The sequence below is a fragment of the Centrocercus urophasianus genome, unplaced genomic scaffold, assembly GCF_019232065.1.
Source record: "Centrocercus urophasianus isolate 14NV4802_14NV808 unplaced genomic scaffold, USGS_Curo_1.0 seq_26, whole genome shotgun sequence".
Classification (NCBI taxonomy): Eukaryota; Metazoa; Chordata; class Aves; order Galliformes; family Phasianidae; genus Centrocercus; species Centrocercus urophasianus.
The window spans coordinates 15182782-15205429 of record NW_024884822.1 but is presented as its reverse complement, the minus strand read 5'-3'; the positions used below and the strand labels follow the sequence as shown (position 1 = coordinate 15205429).

The window sequence follows — 22648 nt, the reverse complement described above, 5'->3', positions numbered from 1 at the left end:
ACCCCCAGGGATGAGGAATGCACTCATCCCCAGGGTTGGGGCATTCACTTCTTGGCTGGCTATTTCTGCACTTCCACCTGTAACGTCCCCTGCGCTCTCTGAGGTTTCACTGTGGGTTGTTCCCACAAGAATGGAGTCCTTAGGAAACTCAGAGGTCCCCGAGCCACCCTCAGTGGGACCACAACAGGCTGATCTCCCAGGGCACCTTCCTGCCCACTGCCACCTCCTTCAGTGTTTTTCCAAGTGCAGCACAGACAGCAGCAAAGCTGCAATGGTACCACTCCCCCCTGGGGGTTCCCCCCCTGTGCCCCCCAGCCCTCAGACATGAAGGGCAGCACCCACAGCTCTGTGACCCAGGGCAGGCCAGGCAGGCAGCGATGCAGTGCACAGCCCAGTAATTGGCCACGGTTCTTATGCTGCTGATAATTTCCCAGCTTAGCACAGCCCTGTCAACAGTGTCTGCACACCGGCTTTGTGCACAGCCAGAATGCAGCTGGACGGAAAGCAGGTGAGAGCGAATTAATCGCGGGCAGGATCCCTTACCCAGGCAGAAAGGGCTGCAGAGATCAGGTTACCTTCACTTCATGGCAAAGTGGTGGCCTCACAGCTCCAGCTCATTTATGAAGTTAATTAGGCACCTGGATCTTCTTTCAGAGGAGAAAGGTCTTTATGAGCGGTGGCCCCACGCTCCCCCAGCCCCTCCAAGAAAATTGCTGCTTTCTGCAGGGAAACCAGAGCCTGGCAGCACTCCTGCAGACAGCACCCAGCACCCACAGCACCCAGTGCCCTGCAGGAGCATCCCACGCTCATAAAAGGTTCTGCCAAGCAAAGTCTGGGCTGCATCCTTGGCTCTGAATTAAATCTGCCCACAGAAAGAGGAACCTAAGAATGTATTCAGCTGGGTCTGTAAAATATTTTGTTTCTAGTGACATTTATAGGTGGCAGAGAGCTAATTTACTATCGGTTTGCTTTCAGCAGTCTCAATAAAAGAGTTGGCTGGGAGCACTTTCAGGAGATTCAGCCCAGAGCTCACAGGCAGCAGAGCAGGGCTGGGGAGGAGAGCAGTGCTGCTGGAGGTGCTCAGTGCTGCACCATTCCTGCGCTGCTCCTCCAGCCGCCCGGGGAATGCCTTGCTGTAGCATCTTTGATTCCTGCATCCATTTCCCCACAATGGCCTCCATGTATTTTCAAATACCGCTTTATCTGAAAGTGAAATTTCCATTAGCCAATATTTGTCTGAGGCAGTTTCTTTGAAGAAAATACAGCCATGCAGCTATCTCCACCCTAATTATATGAATTAAGAAAGCAATGAAAGTGCAGTGAATGCATTTTCTTCTCCGGGCTTTCAGGAAAGCTGTCTTTTAAGCAGCTTGCGATGCTGAAGTCTGAGGTGCTTTTTTAGATCTCTTGGAGGGGGCCACACCATTCTAATCTCATTCAGTTTGTGAGAAGCACCCTCAGATGTTCCCAGAGCAAATCACATAAACAGAGCAGCACAGTTCAAAAGCAGAATCTTCTAAGAAGTCTCCTGGGAAGCAGCACTGCGGGGAGCTGCAGGGAGCTGGAGAGGGCTGGAGCCTGCACACACTGTCCCACTGTCCCACTGTCCTGCTGTCCCACTGTCCTGCTGTCCCACTGTCCTGCTGTGACCGCCTGCGGGGCACTACCATCCCAGGAGGACGCTGAGGTTATGGCTCAGCTGCAGGCTGAAAGCAGCCACACACTCTATTCCTGCTGAGGAGAGGTTTCTGCACGCATTAGTAAAAGGGACACTGCTGAATTGTCTCTCTTTTAATGGATGAGCACATAGAAAATACGTTGATGAATGGCTGCTAGTTCACATGGGGCTAGATACAAAACTGGAGACTTTATGAGAATATTTGGCCTAATTTTCAAGTTCAGCCTGTGGAAAGTTTCTAGACCAGGAGCCAACAGAAAAGTCAAAGAGCTGAAGGTCTGAGAAGTGGTTATGCCAAACTCTGGGCAAATGGAAAACACACAGGGCAGAAAAGCAGAGCAACCCCCACCCTGGGCTGCCCCCCAGAGCACAGAGCCAGCAACTCAAATGCACCTCAATGGAAGTTTGTCATTTCCCTCTGCTCTTCCCAAACAAGATCGCTGCTCTTGTGGCCTACAGGCTCCTTTTTCCTGTGTCTTAACACACTTTCTGAAAGCATATAAATGCTTCTAAAATAAATCCAGGATTATTTAAGTGCAACACACAAAAAAACCCCTATGAAAACTATACATACCAATAAACACAGACGGCTGTCTACGTGTGTGTGAACGCAGATTCAAAACGCACCACCCTCAGCAGCTATGCCTGCAGCACATCTCTGCAGTCTCCTGAGCGTGCTGCTCGTGCCTTTGAAGGAACAGCTGTAAGGATGCCTGCCAGAGCCCCAGGTCCCCAAAGCCTACGGAGCTGTCTGACTGCAGGCAGAACGTGGGACTCCCAAGTTAAAGCTGCTTCGCTAAAACAAACACAGACACCCAAAAAAGTAAATAAGTCATAAGATACTTGGAATATGATGTCATCTGGAATAAGCCAAGCGACAGACTGGGAATTTCAGGGCCTGTTTTCAAGTGTGAAAACCAGAAGATGTGCAGTTTCTGCTTTGAGCAATAAACGATCCACCCTCCTGAGCACTGACCCACAGCCGTGCTGTGCCTCACCTGCACTGGGGTCTGCAGAGCACTGGGTCTCTGCTCAGGTGGGCTCACAATTACAGCAACTTTGCAGGCTGTGGGGATGTCTGCATCTTCAGCAGAATGCTGCAAGCGGTTCTGCCAGGAGTGGACAAGGACAGAAGGACAGCAGGGGCTCCCGATGCCTGCGCCCACCCTGCTGGGCACGGCCCTCAGCACCATCCTGCTCCTCAGTCCCCTGAGCAGAAGCACCAGCTGACACAGATGGCACGGCCCCTTGCTAAGCCAGCCAGACGCTGCCTGCTGAGAGCACCTCTTGCTTACCAACCATCACCATTCACTTCTTGAAGGCATGAAAAACGTGGCAGTGACTGATAAGCTCCTCTCAGACACTGCATCCCAATGACCCCCATGACACCCCCTCGGGATCAGGAGCTGCAGGAACACTTTCCTAGCTGGAAACCCAACGCATGGGATCAGCTGCCATTCAAGACTTTGCAGCCAGATCCGGGGTATAAAGACAAGATTTACTTGCAGGGATGGGGACCCGAGCTGCACACTGAGGGCAGCACTGCTGGCTGCTGCACCTCAGGTTCCTTCACACCCAACTAGACATGCATTATGCCCTACAGGGCACTGCTCTACAGAGGGCTGCTTGGGCAGCCCCGGGCACTGCTGGCAGCCGCACTCCAGAAGCTCCTATGCTCACAACCTCTCAGCTGCAGCTTCGCCAAGTGCTGCATAGAAAACAACAGGGTCCTGGCTCACAGCTTGCTGCAGTGAATGAAATAAAAGCTGCAGAGTTCCTGGGCATTCACGGCCTGCAAGTGCCCCCCCGCCATGTTCTCTTTGTGCCTTCTGGGGGGTCCTTTCACAAATAAAAGAAGTTTCTTCCCACTGCCAACTTCACACAGCACCCAGAAACTCAGCTTCTCTCCTTCAGAGCTGCCGACCTTCACACCTGGCTGATATCACTGCCAGCCACACAGTTGCACCACTCCTGAAATCAGGGTTTGTCCTTACACTGCTTTGACTAACGAAGCACGGTGCAGGAAAGGTTCACTTTTCTCCTTCTACTGACGACTCCACAAAAGTTAAAACAGAATCAACAAAACACCGAACCACTCCATTTTTGCTGCCTTCTGAGCGAGAATGGGCAACAGAGCTGCTGAATAAGGCTGTGTCATGTTTATAGAGTTATTTTTCAGAGTGGAAAAAGTGACTTCAATTCTGCAAGGAACCAGCGGCGTTTAAAGGTCTACTCACTGCTCATGTGTTTCTGCTTATATGTGTTACAACTGATAATTGCTGAAGCTGTTTGCGTTTTTAAGAGACTATTTATTCCAACAAATATCACCATTTGCCATTCAGTGATGCTACTCTGATTATTTGCTGCTGGACGCAGATTTGGGATCCCCAAGGACCCCGGAGCAGAGCATGGCGATGAGGCAGTGCCAGCATGGGATGGAGAACACTGAGACGTCCAGTGAAAATTCATTCTGGTCCTGTAAATCAAAAGCACATGGGAATAACCTTTTTTCCTCACACTAATTGGGCTATTTTTTTCATGACCACTAGACCTTAGGTCTGCTCCTCATTTCTTTCCATATCCATGGAGGAAAAGAAATAGCCATACTTGGTCAATAAGTAAATAAAGTAAAATGCAAACAGAAACATGACGACTAAACCCAAGTTTCCCAAAGCCATGATTCCCTAAAGCTGGAGTCCCCAGGGCAAAGAAGGCACCGGATCACTCAGCCACTCCAGTGGGACAGCGATCTCAGGGGCCAGCCATCCCAAGGGGGCAGGCAGCATTTCATGCCAGCCCACTACCCACTCCATGCACTTCCATGCGCTCGATGCTCTGACAGAAGCCACAAAGCCCTAAAGGCACCAGGGCCGTAACACAGCTTTAACCCCATCACTTCCATCTGTGCGTGGCTAAGCTCCCAGCCTGGGGATGCCTTCCCACGTCCTGCTGGCAGGTACCTTCTTGGGATTTGTGAAAAACAAAGCTAACCCAAAGCTGTGTGTCTGGTATTTTTGGAGACAGCCACCCACACCACTGACGCTCCGGTCGCACCTCACAGAAAAATGTGCATTTTTGTGCCTGCTCTGCTCAGGTAAATCCTCCTGCCCCACCTCCATGCTTCACAACCATGTTGGTTCCTGCTCTTCAGGCTCTGTGGTTTTCCCTGGGCCCCCGAAAGGCACCCCGGCTCTGCCCCCCTCCCCTCCCCCCCCGGCAGCCGCAGCCCCCACTTCCCACCATACCCCGGCTCCCGGAGTTTGGGGTGAGCTGGGCAGCTCCTGGCCTCCATCCCAAACCAAGGGGCTCCTGTGGGGCTTTCATGATTCCAAGCGCCCGGCTGTGCCTTGGAAGCCTCATGCTTGGCTCTGCAGCCAGGCTCACCCCAGCGCTGTGCCAGGACGGATGCCCAGCGTGGACGAGGCGTGTGAGGACAGCCTGCCCCTGCTCCCTGCCCGGCGCCCGCCTGCAATGGCCGGAGCTGCGGTGTCCTCACGAAAGGACAGCCTCACAATCTGCTCTAAAATTATCCCTGGGATTGAATTGCCCTGTCACCACTCAGAGAGCTGTGGAGCCATGTGCTGCCTGCAGTGCTCCAGTGAGGGCAGCAGGCAAAGCACAGCAAGGCACAGCATGGCAGGGATGGCATGACATGGCGCAGCACAACAAGCACGGCATGGCACAACACAGTCCAACAAAGCAAGGCAAAGTCCACTGCTGCCTTCAACCCACACTCTGCGGATGTCCCCAGAGCCCCTCTCTGATGCTCAGGGCTGAGGGCAGAGCAGTTCTGCACGACCCTCTCATAGCTGCCAGGTCCCACGAGTGCTGGCCGGGTCCCCAGGCACGCTGCCATACAGGCGGCCCAGAAATGGGAGCTTTTGTCTCTGAGAACACTGCTCAATAACACACGGAGGGTTTTGTAACTTCAGAAATCAACTATCCCTAAGAGTGCATTAGAAAACTCTAAGAAGTAACTGTTTGGAAATTTCCATGTGACTTAGAACCATCCCAAAAGTACTGTTGGGCTGCACTTTATTGTATCAGAAGCAGTGGAACATTCTTCACTGGCAGCAAAACATTAAAAAGGGTGGGAGGTGATAAAATAAATGCTCAGAGCTACCATTGGGAAACAGCACTGCAAAAACACAGCCAAGGACTCCAGGAAGGGAGAAGCGTTCTCCTCCCACAGCACGGTGCTGTTTGCTGGGCACACAGCGCCCGGAGAGTGGCAGGCACCCTGTGCTTGTGGTGCAAAGCTCTCCTTCTGAAAGGGAAGGCAGAAGCCCCCTGGGCATTGCTGCATGCTCACAGTCACAAGAGCTCAGGCTGATGACTTTGTGGAGTTGCAGTACAAAAAATCCCGCCTGTCTGGTTACATGGAGAAAATCAGCTGGCCCCACCTCACCTCCAGAACAGTCACGCACAGAAAGAAATTGCCAAGAGAGGAGAAACTGAAACCCTTGCTGCTCCATCCACAGTATCCAGTGAGCCCCAGCTGCCCTTGATTTTACAGACTCCAGTACCCAGCAGCAGGAGCAGCATCATCCAGCAGCAGTGCCACGCAGCAGCAGTGCCACGCAGCAGCGGCTGCACACCCAGGCACTGAACTCACTACACATGCAAGCAAAGGCCACCGAGCCAGCCTACAGCACCCAGCCCTGCTCAGCTGCACACACCCAGAGCACGGCCAGCTTCCTGCAGGCAGCTGGGGTCTGCAGGCAGCACGGGGTACAGACAAGGCCGGGAAATAAAGAGAGAACAAGAAACAGGAGCAGGCACCAAGCAGGCTGTCAGCCCAGCATGCCCAGCTGAAAAGCAGCTCCTGCAGTCATCTGCAGGGACCGAGCCACAGCCCCACAGGAATGCATCTCCGCACCACCAGAGCGAGGTGCTCGCTTGGGGGATTTTAATAACCACACTCTCAAATCACCGTGATCACACAGTTTACTTTGAAAACTTCCCCCATTGCAGCTGAAGGATCCATCGGTGGTAGAAACACAGGCTTTTCTGCCACGTCTTCTAAAGCAGCTTTCTGCAACGTCAGAAGTGAAGAAAACCAGAGATCGTTTCAAAAGAAAGAAGCGCCCATGCAGGGGGTGGCAGCAGGCAGCCGCTCCGCTCCCTCGTGCCCAGCGACAGCGCCTGGCGGGGAGCAGCCCTGCTGACTCACAGCACAGCTCCCGCCCCGAGCGCTTCTTCCATAAAAATAAACCCAGCCCCAATAAATCAGCGCATTCCCATAGTAAAACCCTGATTGGTGGCTGGGAAGGAAGAGCCTTCGTCCCACAGCTGAACTATTTCCCTCCGGGCTGGTGATGGAGGACCAGGACTGAGGAAGGCAAACCCCTGACATGCAGGCACAGGCAGAGCAGCTGCTCTGCATGAGATGTGAGCAGCAGGAGCACTGAGCAGGCCTGAGAGCATGGCACCGCTGGGATGGGGAGCCGGGTGCACAAAGCTCACACGTCTCCACCCCCACAGACAGCGCTCCGTTATTTAATGCCACGTTTTAAGGCCACCTCGCAATGTACCAGGGCTCACTGCAGCAAAACAAAATCGAGAAATCCCCCTGCATTTGTAATTCTTCACCACTGAACCACAGAATTATTCAGGTTAGAAAACCTCCGTTCCCTCAGCTGCTTCCCATAGGATGTGTGCTCCAGACCCCTCACAGCTCCACTGTCCTTCTTTGGACACAACTGACTTTACTCCAACAAGTCTGTTGAGATCAGCAGTTATCAGTTCTAACTCATGTAAGCAGAAACATATGAGAAGTGAATAAACCAGGGTCACCATGCCCACATCGGCCGGGGGCCTGAGACAGGGCAACCAATGGCATCAAGCCCATCCACCAGCAGCAATGGCACCAAACCTGCCTGTTAGACAGCAGCAAAGCAAAGAGGTAAAAGGCTGTGGTCAGCGATGGCTGCATGCAGTGTCCAACAGCTCCTCTGTTTCAGTGGTAACTTTAGACACAAAAAAAAAAAAAAAAAAAAAAAAAACAAAATCAACTCTGTTTTGGGGTAGTTTTTAATTTACTAAGCTGTGCTGTTGCTGCTTTATGGAAGGAAGCACCACATCCAGGATTCCTTGCTTGTTCTCTTAAGGAATTCTTTGTTCAAAAAGAAATCCTTTTTTCTCTACAGGAGGAAAGCAGGGCTTCCCACCCTCCTCACACCTGGGGCTCTGCAGCTGCTGTGCTACAGGCACTGACACCACAGCGCAGTGAGCTGCCCCGGCCTTGAGACAAGATGGGGCAGCCCTGACCCACAGCCAGAAACTCAAAGAAAACAGTGAAGAATGCAAGAAAACAACAAACTGAAGAGGAGCTCCACGATGGGTCTCACAGGTCTGGCAGAGGGTTTGGCACAGAGCTGAGGAAGCACCAAGAGCAAGGCAGCAACACAGCCTGCCTGCTGCCACGCACCCGCACTGCTGCTCCTGTAACTACAGCGGAGCGATGGAAACTCACAGCTCCAACAGATAACAGCAACTGACCTCAGTGCCCAAGGGCATCTGGGAACTACTGCAGAGCCCCAGCCACTGCAACTGCTTAACGGAACAGGGCCAGCTTTGTACAGGTGCTATTCGCACAGCAGGGCGGACAGGACAGCACTGTGGGACTCTGGCACCACTCAGGCTGCTCTGACCCCAACCGTCCCACCTACACCTCCTGCTGCTGCCCCCAGCCTGCCCAGTCTGGAGTAGGGCTGAGCACCATGGGCCAGATGGAGCCAGCTGCAAGCAAAGGGAACAGAACAATCTGGGTCCGTTCAGCTACCGCAGCAATGTGGAGGAAACCTAGCGATAACATTTTCACAGGACCACAAATGAAGTCAAAAACAGATATTTAAAGACAAACGAAGGCATCTCAGCAAACTTTAAAACCCAGCTTTGAGCACAGAGCTGTCCTACCTGTGGACAGGAACCTCCACATCACGGCGTCCCACGGTGGCCACCAGCAGCACTGAGATGGGGGAACGTGCAGCCTTGGCACGAGGCCTGGCTGTTTGGGGCAGCAGAGGTGGTGGGAAGGAGGCGAAGCCGATGGGTGACGGCCAGAGCCCTGCTCTGCACATGTTGTGCACTTACCTTCAGCACATGCTGCTGCCCGAGCGCCGCACCCCATGCCAGGCAGGACAGCCGTGGCCAGGCGCACCAGCAGCGGCACCGAGCCATTTCTGTGGGGACCCAGGAGAAACTGCTGAACACAAGTGTTCACCGCGGGCTCCTAAGGGCCTGTTTGCAGGGCTGGTGAGAAGGGGCTGCGCTGCAGGCTGCACGGGGACACGGGGCAGGAAGGCCACCCCATACAGACCCGCGTGGACGCGGGGAATCAGCCTGGGCTCGAGGGACCACGGCTGCGGGGCTCAGAGCACATCTTCATGTGTGCAGGAGAGGAGTTCTGTGGGAAAATGCGCAGCGCAGCAGGACCACGGCAGGAAGGAAATTCCCCATGGCAGAGCCGTCCGCCGTGCGAGGCTGTGTCAAATCCAGGGGACTGCACAAATAACTCCGCCATCCCCCGGGAGTCGTTGCTAAGGTCGCTATTTTTTCCCTTGAACTTTTCAGATGAAGGAAGCAATAGCAGAAGCAATGGCACAGATTTGGCTGGAGATCAACGGCACTGACAACAGTCATAGATTTAAGTCAGAAGAATAGTCCTTTGTGCTTGCTGGAGTTATCTCCAGATGGGTCAAGCAGTTCAAACAGCAGTGCGGGGCTCTGCTTGGAGCACACCCTGCAGGCGCAGGCTGAGCAAACCTCCCCCCCCCAATCCCACTGCTCAGACCGAGACGTGCAGGACGCACCCTGAGCGGCCATTAAAAATTAAAGCATTAAATTGCATTCTTCAACAAACTGCTGGGATTCAGAGCGAGAAACAGCCCTGATTAAAGATTAAGGACGGTGAGCCTATAAAATACTAATTACCACCGTACTTACAGTGAGTTTGGCCTGTTGGGTTTAATTACTTCTAGTTCGAGATCACTTGAGTTCAGGTTGGATTGAGGCGCGCTGTTGGAGTTGAGGAAGCTGTTTACATTTGAAGAGATGACGGATTCCAGGCTGGAGTTGATGATGCTGTTCCTGTTTTCCTCTGGAAAACACCAAAAAAAAGCCCCAAGAGTTGCAGGACAGAGGCAGCCAGGCTCCTGCCCATCACTCCTGCCCCAGTGTAAATGCAGCAGCATCCTACCAGACCTCCACAGACAGGCACTGAGTTCCCAGGCATGTTTTCTATGCACTATGCATTGAAGTATGAGAAGCAACAGTTATTCTTTTCTCTTTCCGAAGATGCAACAACATTTTAAATGAATGACATTTTTAGCAACAAAATACTGATTTTTCTCAAGATACTAATGTTTTACATTCCCAAGGACTTCCAAAGGCCCACACAACCCAAGAAAGAAAGGGATGAGACTACACACAGGAATGCATTTGTCTGTGGCTGAAATCAGGTACCACAGAGGGGATAACAGTTATGGAAGGAGAAAAAGACAGATCACCCAATTGAAGTTTATCCAAACAAAAAAATGCTTCAGTCTGAACATAACATCAGCCACTAGCTGCCTTTCCTGCCAGGTCCACAACCACCATGCAGCACTGCTGATAACACCAGTGAGGAGAGAGACCTGCCCTGCTGCCCAGCTCACTGCCCACAGCCTGGACTCAGCTCTCTTCATTTCCCTTCATCCTGCCCTGCTAAGAGATGTCCCCCTTATTTGTGTAACTTCAGCACTGAGGTGTGAAAACATTATGCATCCCAAAGCAACCTCCCCAGCATGGGTTTCCTCCTCATCTCTGTGCTGAATTACCTAAAATCACATTAATTCATTTTCATAAGATGCTTTTTCCGTATAAGCAGCAATTGTAATTGAGAGAGGCAATTATCATCACTGATGGCACAGAAAGCTGCTCTACTGCAGAGAACTGCCACTTCTGTGATGATGTTTCCTGAAAGACAGACAACTACTGGAAAACACTAGCAGTGCTCCTTTAATGACAAATCTTTCAAAGGAATTGTATCTCCTGTGCACGATGATATGATGAAATTGCTACTAAAAAGCACACGGTCACAAAGAAGCCCCTATTCTCAAGCCCATCCAACTATACATCCCTTCCAATTACACATCTGCATTAGGACAACAATTAATACTTGCAGAAGGAGAAAGCAGTGTAAGAGAAACTCCCGAGCTACATGGAGAGCTGATCCTGAGCACACAGCAGAGAGGAAACCCTGCATGCCTGGAAAACAGCTTGGGAGCAGTGCTGCCTCAGGGTCAGGGAGGTGGGATGCTGGGTGAGCCCTCTGCCACCGTTTCAAAAGAAAATGATGACGTGCCCAAAAGGACATGGCTGCAAAGGGAGGAGCGAACCAGCACTCCTCGTCACATCGCTCATCGTGCCATCGAGTTCTCGTGCTGCCTGGACAAAGTCAGAGTGCTTACAAGGCAGCGAGAGGCTCAAACGCCATTTAGATCAGGCTGCCATCCAGAGACCAGCCAATGCCAAGGATGAGATAATTGCATCAACACACATTACCAGTTCCTGAAACTGCATGCCATGAATCTTGGTCTCCAGCAGGCTATCAAGGGAACTCTCCAAACACTGACTGGAAGACAGAGCAGCCAGCAGACGAAATAAGGGAGAAATTAACCTGCCAAAGGGCCTAAAGCCCCAAAAAGGTCGATCCAAAGCACTCCTTGATCTTTGCTCCCAACAGCACAGCTTTCAGAGCCGTTCTGTGCACGGCACGGCCCAGCAGTGCCCTGCAGCCTATTCAGATGCCACATCCAGTTGTTTCTAAACATTTTCTGCCTGAGGCTAAAGTTCGAAAATAAGCTCTGTAAGCCTAACAAATCAATGTCAATTGTCTGTGTAATCTCAGACACAGCTACCAGCCAACATTGAATTAAAGTCCCTATCAGCCAAGAAACTGGAAGTGTTTCATCTACAGAAGATGGGAGATGAATGGCAGAATTGGAAACCATCCCTTTATTCTATTTCCTTCTTTCTGAAAGTCTGATACCGCGTTCAGTTTAAGCGCAGGATTCTTTGCTAAGGCTTTTAGCTCAGTCTCACAGCTCAGGGAGCAGAACAGCAAACTCCTGCTGTGTATTTCTGCTCCGTAGCATGTGAGACAGCCGTGTGCAGAGTAGATGGGAGGAGGTGCTGACTCCTTCACCAACATATTCAGAGCACCAAATAGAGACCAAAATGGAAAGATGATCCACCTACTCCACAGAAAACTACAGAACATCCTGGCCGGGGCTGCTATATCTGTAAAAGTGCCTGTGGGCATCCAGCAAGAAATAAGGATCAACTTTGGACACCCCACGGGCTCTGCCTTGTGCCCTTCAGCTGCTGGGGACTTGGGAATGGGGCAGCAACCCTATAGCACATCAATGCAGCCTGCACCAAGCCTGCTGCAGCCTGGGATGCCAGGCAGGCATCGCACTCCCCATCAGCACAGCAGCGCAGTGAGCAGAGGCCCCGTCCCCTTACAGGACGCATCTTTCATCAGTACCAGCACAGCTGTGCTCCACGGCAGGGGAACGGTGCTGTGCAGTGACACGGGGCAGGGCTGGGGAGGGGGCGCTTACGCTTCTCGTTGGGCTGTGCGGTGTGGAACAGGGTGAGCGGCCGCTCACTGCACGACGGGGGCTTCGAGTCTGCGCTCTTCTTGCGGGACAGCAGCAGCTGCGAGTTCGACGGCGGCGTCTCCGGCACGGTGTTAAATATCTGTGAAAGCCAACAAAGAGGGCTCTTCAGCATCAGCTGCTCAAGCAGAGCAGCTCTCTGCCCTCAGCATCCCGCCATCACACCAAGGAACAGCATTAACGGAGGTCACGCATTCAATAAAGTAACACGTGGGGCACCGTTTCCTAAACTCCACATTCTCATTCTGTTTGCGCTCCTTTTCTCTCCTCTTCACCAAATGCACACAGTGCAAAATGTGAAAAAACCCCAACAACCTGGTAGGCTGCTTCTAGTGAAGGGCCTGCAGTGCCCTCACAGGTGGTGGGAGAATGCTCTGGGCAAGAACCCCAGCAGGCACCCAGGTATGCAAACGTGGCAGTGCACAGCTGGACAATGGTAGGGCACAGCTGGACTAGCAGGACACAGAGGCAGAGTGACACCGAGCTGCCTCCCAACCCCTTAAGGGTGGCACACAGCACTGAGGCTAAATGTGACCACTCTCAACAGAGGAAAGTCGAGAGCTAGCTGCCTGTCCAAAAGGACCAATGCTTATTTTGAAGCTCTGAAGAGGGAGGAGTCAGAGGACCCAGAGCCATATAACAAACAGAAGTGGTCTTGCAGCATCACACCCCTAGAAGCCCTGCCAGCCTGCCCAGCAGCACACGGAGCTCTGCTTTCCTTCATTTCAATGCTTCTTCGGTTTGTTTCACTTTTCAGTTTAAGAAAAATAACTGAGACATGCTCCTCACCGAGCAAACCTGTGTTCTAACTCTCCCATCCCAGAATCCAATTAACAGAGACAGCGAGACAGTTTAATCATCAGAGTGGGAGAGGAGCAGCCAGGCTCCATAAATTACACGTACAGCCCCCATGCTCGCTGTGCAGCTGGAGGCTCCTGGAGCAACCCGCGCCCCTGGTGGAACGCAGCCAAACCTAGGAGATGCTCCACAAGGAGCTGCCCTCCAGCCTCAGCTGGAAGCTCCAAGGCCAAGGACGTCGCTGCTACAAAGCTTTGCTAATTGCAGAAAATAAAGATGAGGTGCTGAGGGCTTTGACCTCAGCGTTAACTCTGAGTACTGACTGAGGCAGTGCTGGGGTCTGGGTAACACCCTGCAGAAACCAGCCCTGCTGGTGGGCAGCAAGGTGCCACTCACAGGTCAGCTGCCCCCTCCTTGGTCTGAAGGGAGCACCAGCAGCACTGTGCATTGATCTCATCATTTCCCAACACTTCATACAAAATGCCTTTTCCAAAGCATTGGAGCTGCAAATTTCCAATACAACACTGCATCCCTGGTTTCTTGCAGAGGATTCACTCTCAGTTTGCTTGTCATGGTAACATCCTGAGCCATAGCAGAGAAACCATTTTATCCTTTAAAAGCACGCATCCCACACATGTCCTGCAGCAGGTTATGCTGCTGCATTGCTCTCACAAACATACACTGCACATCTGCCCCAGCTCCAGTGCTTCAGGGCTCCCATCCACCCCACTGCAGCTCTGGGCACACGCACAGCCCAGTGCTCTGTGCCTTACTGTGACAACAGCAATTTTAATGGGAGAGGCGTCCCACTTACCTGAGGGAAATATAATGTAATACCAGACAGTCGCTGATTGCCAGGAACCATTCAAATCAATTACATTTTCCCTGAGAATGCACTTAATCATAAACAGTGGCTGTGAGTCACCAGCGTAAAACAATATAAAGCAGCAGCAGCGCAGCACAGAGGGCTCGCATATTGCTAATCACCTACAGCAGCTCCTGCAGGGAAACTTCAATGAGTTCCAATCCATTCAAATTAAGGAATACACTGAAACTAAACAGTCCTAAAGAGGGAGTGAACCAGCACCGGGGCTGACTTTAGAAGAGATTTTCCTCCCAGTTGCTGCCTCCTGCCACCTCCCTCTTTCTTGGAGAATCTAGGAGAAATGGGGACATGGGTCCAACAGCATCCTGCATGCAGCATCACTGTGCCACGCGGTACCCGTGCCTTTGTGCAGGCAGTGCAAACAGCATCTCTCCATCCTGTACCATCAGTACCCAGTGCATGAGAGCAGCCGGGCAGCACAGACAGCACGCAGCACTTACGCCCACCCGCAGTCGGCGTGACGGCAGCACACAGCCCAGTCACAGCCTTCCCTTCTGCTGGTGCCATAAATTACTCCTAAGGAAGGGTAGCCATGGAAGCACTCGGGAGCCCTGCGGCACAGGTGTCATTTTGCTGGTGAGCAGCACTGCAGCCCACACAGACCATCACCGCAGAAATCCGTCATCGATCCCCCCAGGTGCCACCTGATGGAGGAGGCTCGGCTGGAAATGAACAAGAACCAGCCTGAGGCCCTGCTGCTGCAAGGACCTGCGAGGGGAAGGCAGCCATAGGGCTCAGCGAGGAAAGAGACAGCGAAGTGCACCCACAGCAGTGACACAATGCTTGAATGGTTTCTTGGTGCCACTGCTGGGACACTGCAGATGTACAGACGGATGATGGACAGACAGATTGGTGGATGGCCACCAACAGCCCACAAGGCTCATGCCTGCTGCTCAGCACAGGGCTGGGGCTCAGCCACAGGCTCACGGCCGCTGCTCGCACTCCCCTCTGCAGCAGCACACGATTAAGCAATCACTGTAACTGCACCCCACAAAGATAAGAGAAAATAGCTCCTCCACGCTAAATAAATACCACGATGTTTATCTGCCTCCGGAGGAAATTTCTCCAACAACATGCAATCCATCCCTGCTGGACATGCACTCGCTGCCCCTTGGCAGCACCAGGCAGATGAGCCCCAGGGCTGACACCTGCACCACATGCACGTGGGACTCAGCCTTGCAGCTTAACACATGCAACTGATGGGCTAACAGACTCTGGAAAGAGCCCCGAGTAGCAGACAGCCCCGAGCATCACATCCTCCTTAGCCCAGGCTGCTTTCATATCACAGGCACCCAGCAGCACTGCATGGGAAGTTCAGCAACACACCACCTCTGGACAGTGGCCCTGCAGGATGCTGTGCCTCACTGCCACTCCATGCATGCACAAGCACTCTGCCGTTTGCTGAATTACATGGCCTCCCACGGGCACTCATTTGAGAGCCTTCTCCTGTTATCACCCTGAAGGTGACCAGAAACCCAGGGGTCAGTGAGTGCCCTAGGCAGGATGTCCTCCAGCTGCAGTAGAGCTACTGCAGTGCTGCACCAACAGAGGCAGCAACAGGTGGGAGCCTCCTTGCAACAGACACAACTGTGCCTTGTCACAGCAGATCAGTGCTGTGGAGAACGTCAGTGCTTGGATGTAGTCAGAAAAGCAGGAACAGAGTTGGGCCCTTTATGGCTGCTGGCCACAGTCAGCAAGGAGGGCCCTGGGGAACTGGGCTGCAGCTTGCAAAGTGACAAATCAGGTGTAGGAAATAAACTGTAGTGATAGAAGCAAGTAAAGTCTTTACCTTCTCATGGTTTTCTATTAAAATTTCAATCACAATATTCTGAAACTTGATGTCCATAATGGCAGCGACTGTTTCCTCCTGGGGTCGAAGCAGCGTCGGCCCAAACACCACACCCAGATTAGCAACAGTCATCAGGTTCTGCTTGTGGTTATCTGCAACTCTGCAAAAGAAAACCAACAGAAGTAGGTGATAGGAGCAATCAGGATGGACCCCCATCCCTGCCTGGCACCAGGCTTATGAGTCTGTTTGCTTTCCTGACACTTCTGGGGAGCTTCAGCCATGTGGAAAAGTACAGCCTCAACGGTTGTGTTATGGCAGGCATTGCAGCTCAGGATTTGGCTAATCCCATCAAACCCCAACGCTTCCCCGGCCACCGAGGCTCATGTTGCAAACCACTCCCAGGAAAACATCTTGAATCATTAATGCTTGAAACCCTTCTAAAAACAAATTGTTGGACCTCTGACACATGCTGCTCTCCAGCTGAACAAGTGACCTCATATGTTCCAAAATCCAATCCTTTCTCACCCATTTTTTTGCCTTCACGGCTCAGCCCCATCGCGTTGGCTGCAGGGGGCCGGGCGAGGAAACCTCCCAACCAGGAACACACGGACACTGGAGCCTTGCTCCCAGACAGGCCACATGGTGACACGTCATGCAGTGAATGCAAGTCACAAGGAGGTGACAAGGAGGACGTGCAGCAGGAGCCCACAGCCCTATCACCACAAGTCTGTGGTTTTTTCCTGCCCTCTTCAACCAGGAAGCTCAGTGACTTCGGACAGTGTCAGCACAGAACTGTATCCTACGTTTTTAGAGCAATGCCTTTTCCCTGTCATCTCTATCCCTGGAGAGCACATGGGACCACATGGAGAGCACAGCAGGACTCAGGCCCTGCTGCAAGTTATTGCCATGAGCTTTTATTGCTGATCACGGCACTAAGATTGCAGCGCTCATCACGCGTGCAGACGCAGCTCATTTCAGCACAGTGTAAACTCAAAATAAAATAAGCTATCTATCCTTCTCCATCCAAGCCTCATTTGAGTCAGAGAAGAACTCTTCACTCCTCATCCTACACAGGGCTTCCTGGGTGACAGCAGGGGCAGCAGCAGATCTTGGGATGTTTGGAGCTCCTGCTCCACGCAGTCTTGTCCCCATGCTCAGTGCAGACAGGAGCCTGGTCTGCTGCATGTTCCAGCCCTGCAGCGCACACACCAGCACACTGAGAATGCCAGGGCTTGTGTTCCAACCCAAAGGTGCAGAAATCCCTGTTACTCATCACCTCCCCAGTGTCAGGAAGCCCTGGATGTTCCTCGCGGTGTCTGAGAAGCCCCCCCTGCCTGCAGACTGCGGCCCCACAGCCACGCACCCAAATCCCTTTCCTCCTCCCACACCTCCCTAATAGACATTTACAAATGCCACTGGAATTTTCACCTTGCAGCACAATCTGCATTTCAAACACACGCTCCTATGCTCCCATTTGGGTCTCAGAAGACTGAAACCGAAATAGTTGTGAATAGCACTAATAAAATAATAATTGTAATGATCTTCCGTGGTTACTAAAACAATGTTCATTTATAAAAAAAACAACCAAATTGATCTAAGTCTTACAAAATTAGGTCCCTTCATTTCTCGTTACCATTATCACGCGATACATCACTCTAATAAATTGCCCTGTCATTGACTTATTACCACCAGGCAGCCGTATCCAGTCCCGTTAATTATTACAGACTGCAGCATTAATGGGTTCCCAAGGAGGACAGGGCCCTGCTGCACACACAGCCCCGCTCTGCTGTGCCCTGGTGCTTTGGCTCTGCAAAGGGCCAACATTTTGTAACCATACAGCCCTCGGTGCCTGCTGGAACAAACAGGGTGGCACAGCAGTGCTGCGCTGCACCGCGGGTACTTTTCCACCAGCCGCCTTTATAATGGTTACTAAAGCTATGCTACAAAACATGATTCACCTTTCACATCCTTCACATTCCACATCCATTATCCACAGGATGATTTACTATAAATTATACCTCTTCATCTGCCTTTGTACCAGCAAATAATGCCCTGGTTTCTAAAGATGGGGTGTTCTCAACCAAAGTGTCCCTAATGCCAGTGCTTTTCACAGATGCTTTCTGCAGACATCGCTCGTTCCACACCAGAGCTGCCCTCCAGAAGGTTTACAAGTATTTGCTGCATTTTCCTTTTAACCTGCTGTTTCTTCCTGGCCCTCGGTGCACTCTGAAATCAATTGCACTGGCAGTAATTTAGCTGGGTCCCTTCTCAGGGCTCTCTCCACCCACGCTTCGCACTCTCCTGCAGCACTGATGGGAGCTGGGAACCCAGCACAACTCCCTGGGTAGCAGTGGCCGCTCACAGCTGGGCTCCAGGCTGGATATGGGCTGTCCCTCCCAGCGCCCACTGCCCTGCCAGCACCCAGTGCAGCATCACAGGCACTGATGTAAGCACTGCCTCTGCTGCAGCCCTGCAGCACCGCTGCCCTGAGGCCATGCAGCCACTCAGCTTCGCATTCGCTCTCAGAAAAACAAAGGAGAAGGGGAGCAGAGAAAATCCATGTTGTATGCTAAATTAGATTATGCCTGGGTTGCTTGGATACTGTATAATCACCGGCATGACCAAACATAATTTAATACAGAGTAATTGGTAGTCAGGCTTCAGTGCAGGGGAAGCACACAGGAACGGTAAATATTTCTTTTTTGCACAGGCTTGAAATCAGCATCAGGTAACAAACGTGCTGCAGCGAGGCATGGCGAGCTGTGGGAAATGCTGCCCCAGCACTCCTATATTTTACAGATGTTAACAAACCCAGTTTGTCCAGCCTGGTCCACAGCTCCTACTCACTTGTACAGAAACCCAATTATGGGACCCATTTCGCTGCCCACTGACCTACAGAGAAGCCTGTGGTGTGAGAAACCCCAGGAGCCCTGCACAGCAGCCAGCCCACACCACAGTAGTGGCCCAGTGTCCCAAAAAACAATGTAGCCAGCCTAACAAGCTCTATAGGATGGAAAACAACACTGTTACACCACACTGCTACACAGTGGTCAAACCACATTTCACGTCTATCACCACCAGCAAAGCTTCCAGTTAACATGAAAACCTGATGGGGGGTGAGCAGCCTTACTGCTGCTCAGGCTGCTACGGCAGTTTGCTGCACACTGAATGTGGAGATGAATTACAGACAACGAGCACAGACAGCACAGACAGTTGGGTGGCAGAGGCACTGCTGCACCCAGCAGCACTGGGGGGGGGAATCTGGGGGGTTTCCGAGGGCAACCAGGACCCCCTCAACTCCCCCAGTCCCATCCCTGCAATCTGGGTCACACACACCCCCGGACAGAGAGCGGGCAGCTGCCTGAGCACACAATTGGAGGTATTTATGGGATAAAACCTAATGAGTTCTGGGAAATGTTCCTGGGTGCATTCAAGTCATCCCTGCACATTATGGAGCTTAATTGGGCTGTGGTTGATGAGCGTGTAGGTGGGAGCGGGACGAGTGTTCAGCCCAGCACTGCAGGGGGGCAGCGGGATGGGGCAGGGGAGGGGGCACAGAGAGGCGGTGCTGCTGGGAGAAGGGCACAGAGGGCACCCAGGACTGGGGACTGCTGTGCAGAGCTGCAGACGGGTGCCCAGCATGCAGCCCAGGAGCTCTGCCTGCGGGGATGCAGTGGCAGCTTTGGGGCAGCCTGCTGGAGCGTCGTACCACAGCACGAGGCGCCTGGAGCTGGAAGGGGGATCGTCAGTGAGGTCATCAGTGGGAACACCAGTGTGATCCAAAATCGGGAGGCCCTAATGTGGAGTTTTGTCAAAAGCAAACGTAAGTCAGGAAAGAAACAGTTCAAGCTTGAAGACAGCACCAAGGGCAATGATCACAGATGCATCTCTAAGTTACTCTAAGGAGATTTTTTTTGCACTCAGCAGCAGCTCTTGCACATCACCTGTGCAGGGCTGGAGCAGGGCATGGACGGGCTGGGGCAGCTCCAGTTTCTGAACTAGAGAGCACAGACACAGAAAGGACACACACCTGCACACTGCACGGCCCTCGCTTACCCCGTTATGCTGATTAAGGCCTGGATATGGCCTCCCAGGGCCAAAAAGGCTCTATGAGCTGCTGGGATGGGATGCAACCAGCAGGTCCGGAAGGAGAATGGATCGCCAGGGAAGCACAAAACCTTCCAGCACAGACAAGGAGAAACATTCTAAAAACAGTTGACAAAGTGCTCGGCTGCAACACCGAGAAGCACAGCGCTGCCCAGCCAGCAGCCTCACGGCTCTCAGGTTTCCCCGCTCTGCGCTGCTCGCTGGGAGCCGTCCTGCTGCAACAAGGCTCCCTTCTTCTCGCGGGTGAATCTGGCCACAGCTGGAGGCTTGGGTTCGCTCCCAGGGCAATAAAAGTGCTGGTATCACGTTGAACAGATGCACAGGCCAAACGCTAACTTTGGTATCGGTAAAGCTCATCAGAGTGAATACCGTGCACGCTGCGACTTGCAAGTAAAGCACGGGTGGTGCTGCAGCACAGGCTTTGCAAAGCAAACCTTCACTTCTATAGGCAGCACCTCTGGCTTTGGGCAAGGTGAGCTGGATGCCAGATTTCAGGGGGAATGCACTGCAGGAGCAGGGGCACAAGGGGGGTGACAATGGGGGACACTGCAGCCCACACTGCCGCTGCAGCACACGCTCGTGGGAGGAGGGACGGCACCGAGTGCAGCTCCCATAGTGCACGCCTCAACCCCAACCTTCTGCTCCTTCCCTAATTCTGTGTGTGAGCACAGAGCTCATTTAGAGCTTCAGCCCATTACGCTTAATTACATCTTTCCTCTAATTACAATAACAATAGTCACTTCTCCCATTAGGGACAGCCCTGCAGTGCAGCAGTGCTGGTGTCCCCGTGCCCCCATGCCTTGGCACTGCCACTTATGGTGCATGGGCTGGTATTTGGACAAGAGCAGAAATCACCAGCACTTTCACACTGCAACAAGAAAATCAGCACAGCCCACTGCAACAAAGCACCAAGAGAGAATGGATAGGCTTAAAAAAAACCAAAAACAACCCTGCTCAGTCTTGATTCAACCCGTTTCTATACACGGTTTCAGTTTCACTGTGATAACCAATTACAAAGAATCCAGGTAACTACATGCCACCCCCAATGCCTACCCCACAGAATCCCTCCTGGAGGTCACAGCGCCTGGTGTCAAGGTGTCAAAACCCACAGCCACGTGCTGCCAGCCCCACCAGCACAAGCCCTGGTCCAATGTAACCCACCCAGAATCAGATCAGAGATCAGAATCAGAATTAGATCAGAATCAGATCCAGAGAGAAGATTCCCTCTGGGGACACCAGAGCCAACCTGCTCAGAGATGCTGCAGTCTCCAATGTGTGCTCCTCAGAGCTTAGAGCAGAGGTCCTTCAGAATGCACCGAGCCTGCTGGGCGAAGCAAGATGGAAAGAAAGCCACTAGCAAAAGCAAACTGCTAATCTCTTGGCAATCTAGTTTTAGGAGGTGAAGAGTTCATCTGCAGAAGTAGAACAAAACCCTTTGCTCACTTACATGTTACGGGAAGCCGAGTACAAGAAACACAGAGAACACCTACGGGATTATTAATTTTTTTCATTCTGCAGAATTTCCCATTAACAATGAAACCACTGAGGGGCCAACAGAGCGGGAGAAGCAGCTCGCACCAGGCACCACAGCCACCCCTCCAGGTGCAGGAAGGCTCTGGCAGTGGGGAGGATCTCCCTCACCCTGAGCATTGGGTAGAACACCCCAGCAGGCAGGGGATGCATTCCCAGCACAAGGCAGCTCGGTGCCCACCCGGCACAGCATCCCAGCCCAGTGTCGGCAGGGCCTGGCCATCGCATTACGGCCATTTATAGCAATAGCAGAAAAACGGGCTCTGGCCATTTGAAGACAGATGCAAGATCTTAGGAGACAACGCCTGCAATTGCTGGAGAGGCTCACACATCCGCTGACCTTGCTTAAGTGCTTCCTCTTCCTCTGCATGACCCAAGCACACAAATGGTTTCCGCAGGAGGCAGGGAAAGCACTGAGGGACACTCCTCTGTGCTTGCAAAGCCCCGCTGTGCTGCACAGCCTGCATCTGCTTGTTTCTGAGAGCAATGCACCCTTTCCCTGTTGCCAGCTTTGCACAGGACAAACCCGTTCCCATGCTGGCGTGCGGGTGAGTGCCGTGCAGGGCGAGCCCTGCTCCCCCCAGCCCCACGGCCTCATGCTGCGCAGGTTCGGCTCGCTCCAGGGCTGACCTTAGTGGGAGTCGAGCAGCAAAGGAAGGCAGACCTCAGCCTTTGGCTCCGCAGACACATTCCATTCGAGATCTGCAGCTCACACTTGCCGCATTTCCACGGCACGTCTGCTGCCTTCAGTGCCCGCGCTGCACCTCGGCCAGCACCCCGCAATCCCGGAGTTTCCACCCCCCAGATCTGTCCTATTTAGAAAACTACATCTCTAACAAACTACATTAAAGCTAATCGTATCTCCAGGAGCCTAACGCAAAAATGAAGAGAACAGGGGAAACGAAGCCATTACGGTAAAAACATGCAGATTTCATTAATGCTTCAGATGCGTGTGAGCCTGGCGGAGCCCAGCGCCAGCAGAGCCCCGCCAGAGGCGCTGCGAGGGGAGCAGGGCCCTCCGCAGCCTTTGTCTTTCCACGCAGCTACAGGTGGTTCCAGTTAGCTGCTGTAATTAGATTAGCCATGTAGCACGGTCGCGCTACGATTTCAGACTAATCTGCTGAGCCATCTCCCCACCACCGCCCGTCTCCAGCACTACAAACCCCAGCTCTGCACAGCCCTGCGCTGCTGGGGGC

General features: G+C 52.6%; 1 protein-coding gene across 2 annotated transcripts in view; it reads right to left on the bottom strand.

The window, feature by feature from the left end:
• ARHGAP26 (Rho GTPase activating protein 26) overlaps window positions 1–22648 on the bottom strand; it is a 98954-nt gene that overhangs the window by 11796 nt on the left and 64510 nt on the right. For both annotated transcript variants that reach the window (XM_042826680.1, XM_042826679.1), the window contains exons 18-20: window positions 15816–15975; window positions 12286–12424; window positions 9626–9779 (exon numbers count right to left, since the gene is read on the bottom strand). In XM_042826680.1, the coding sequence (XP_042682614.1) occupies window positions 9626–9779; window positions 12286–12424; window positions 15816–15975 (453 nt within the window). The remainder of the gene's footprint in view (window positions 1–9625; window positions 9780–12285; window positions 12425–15815; window positions 15976–22648) is intronic.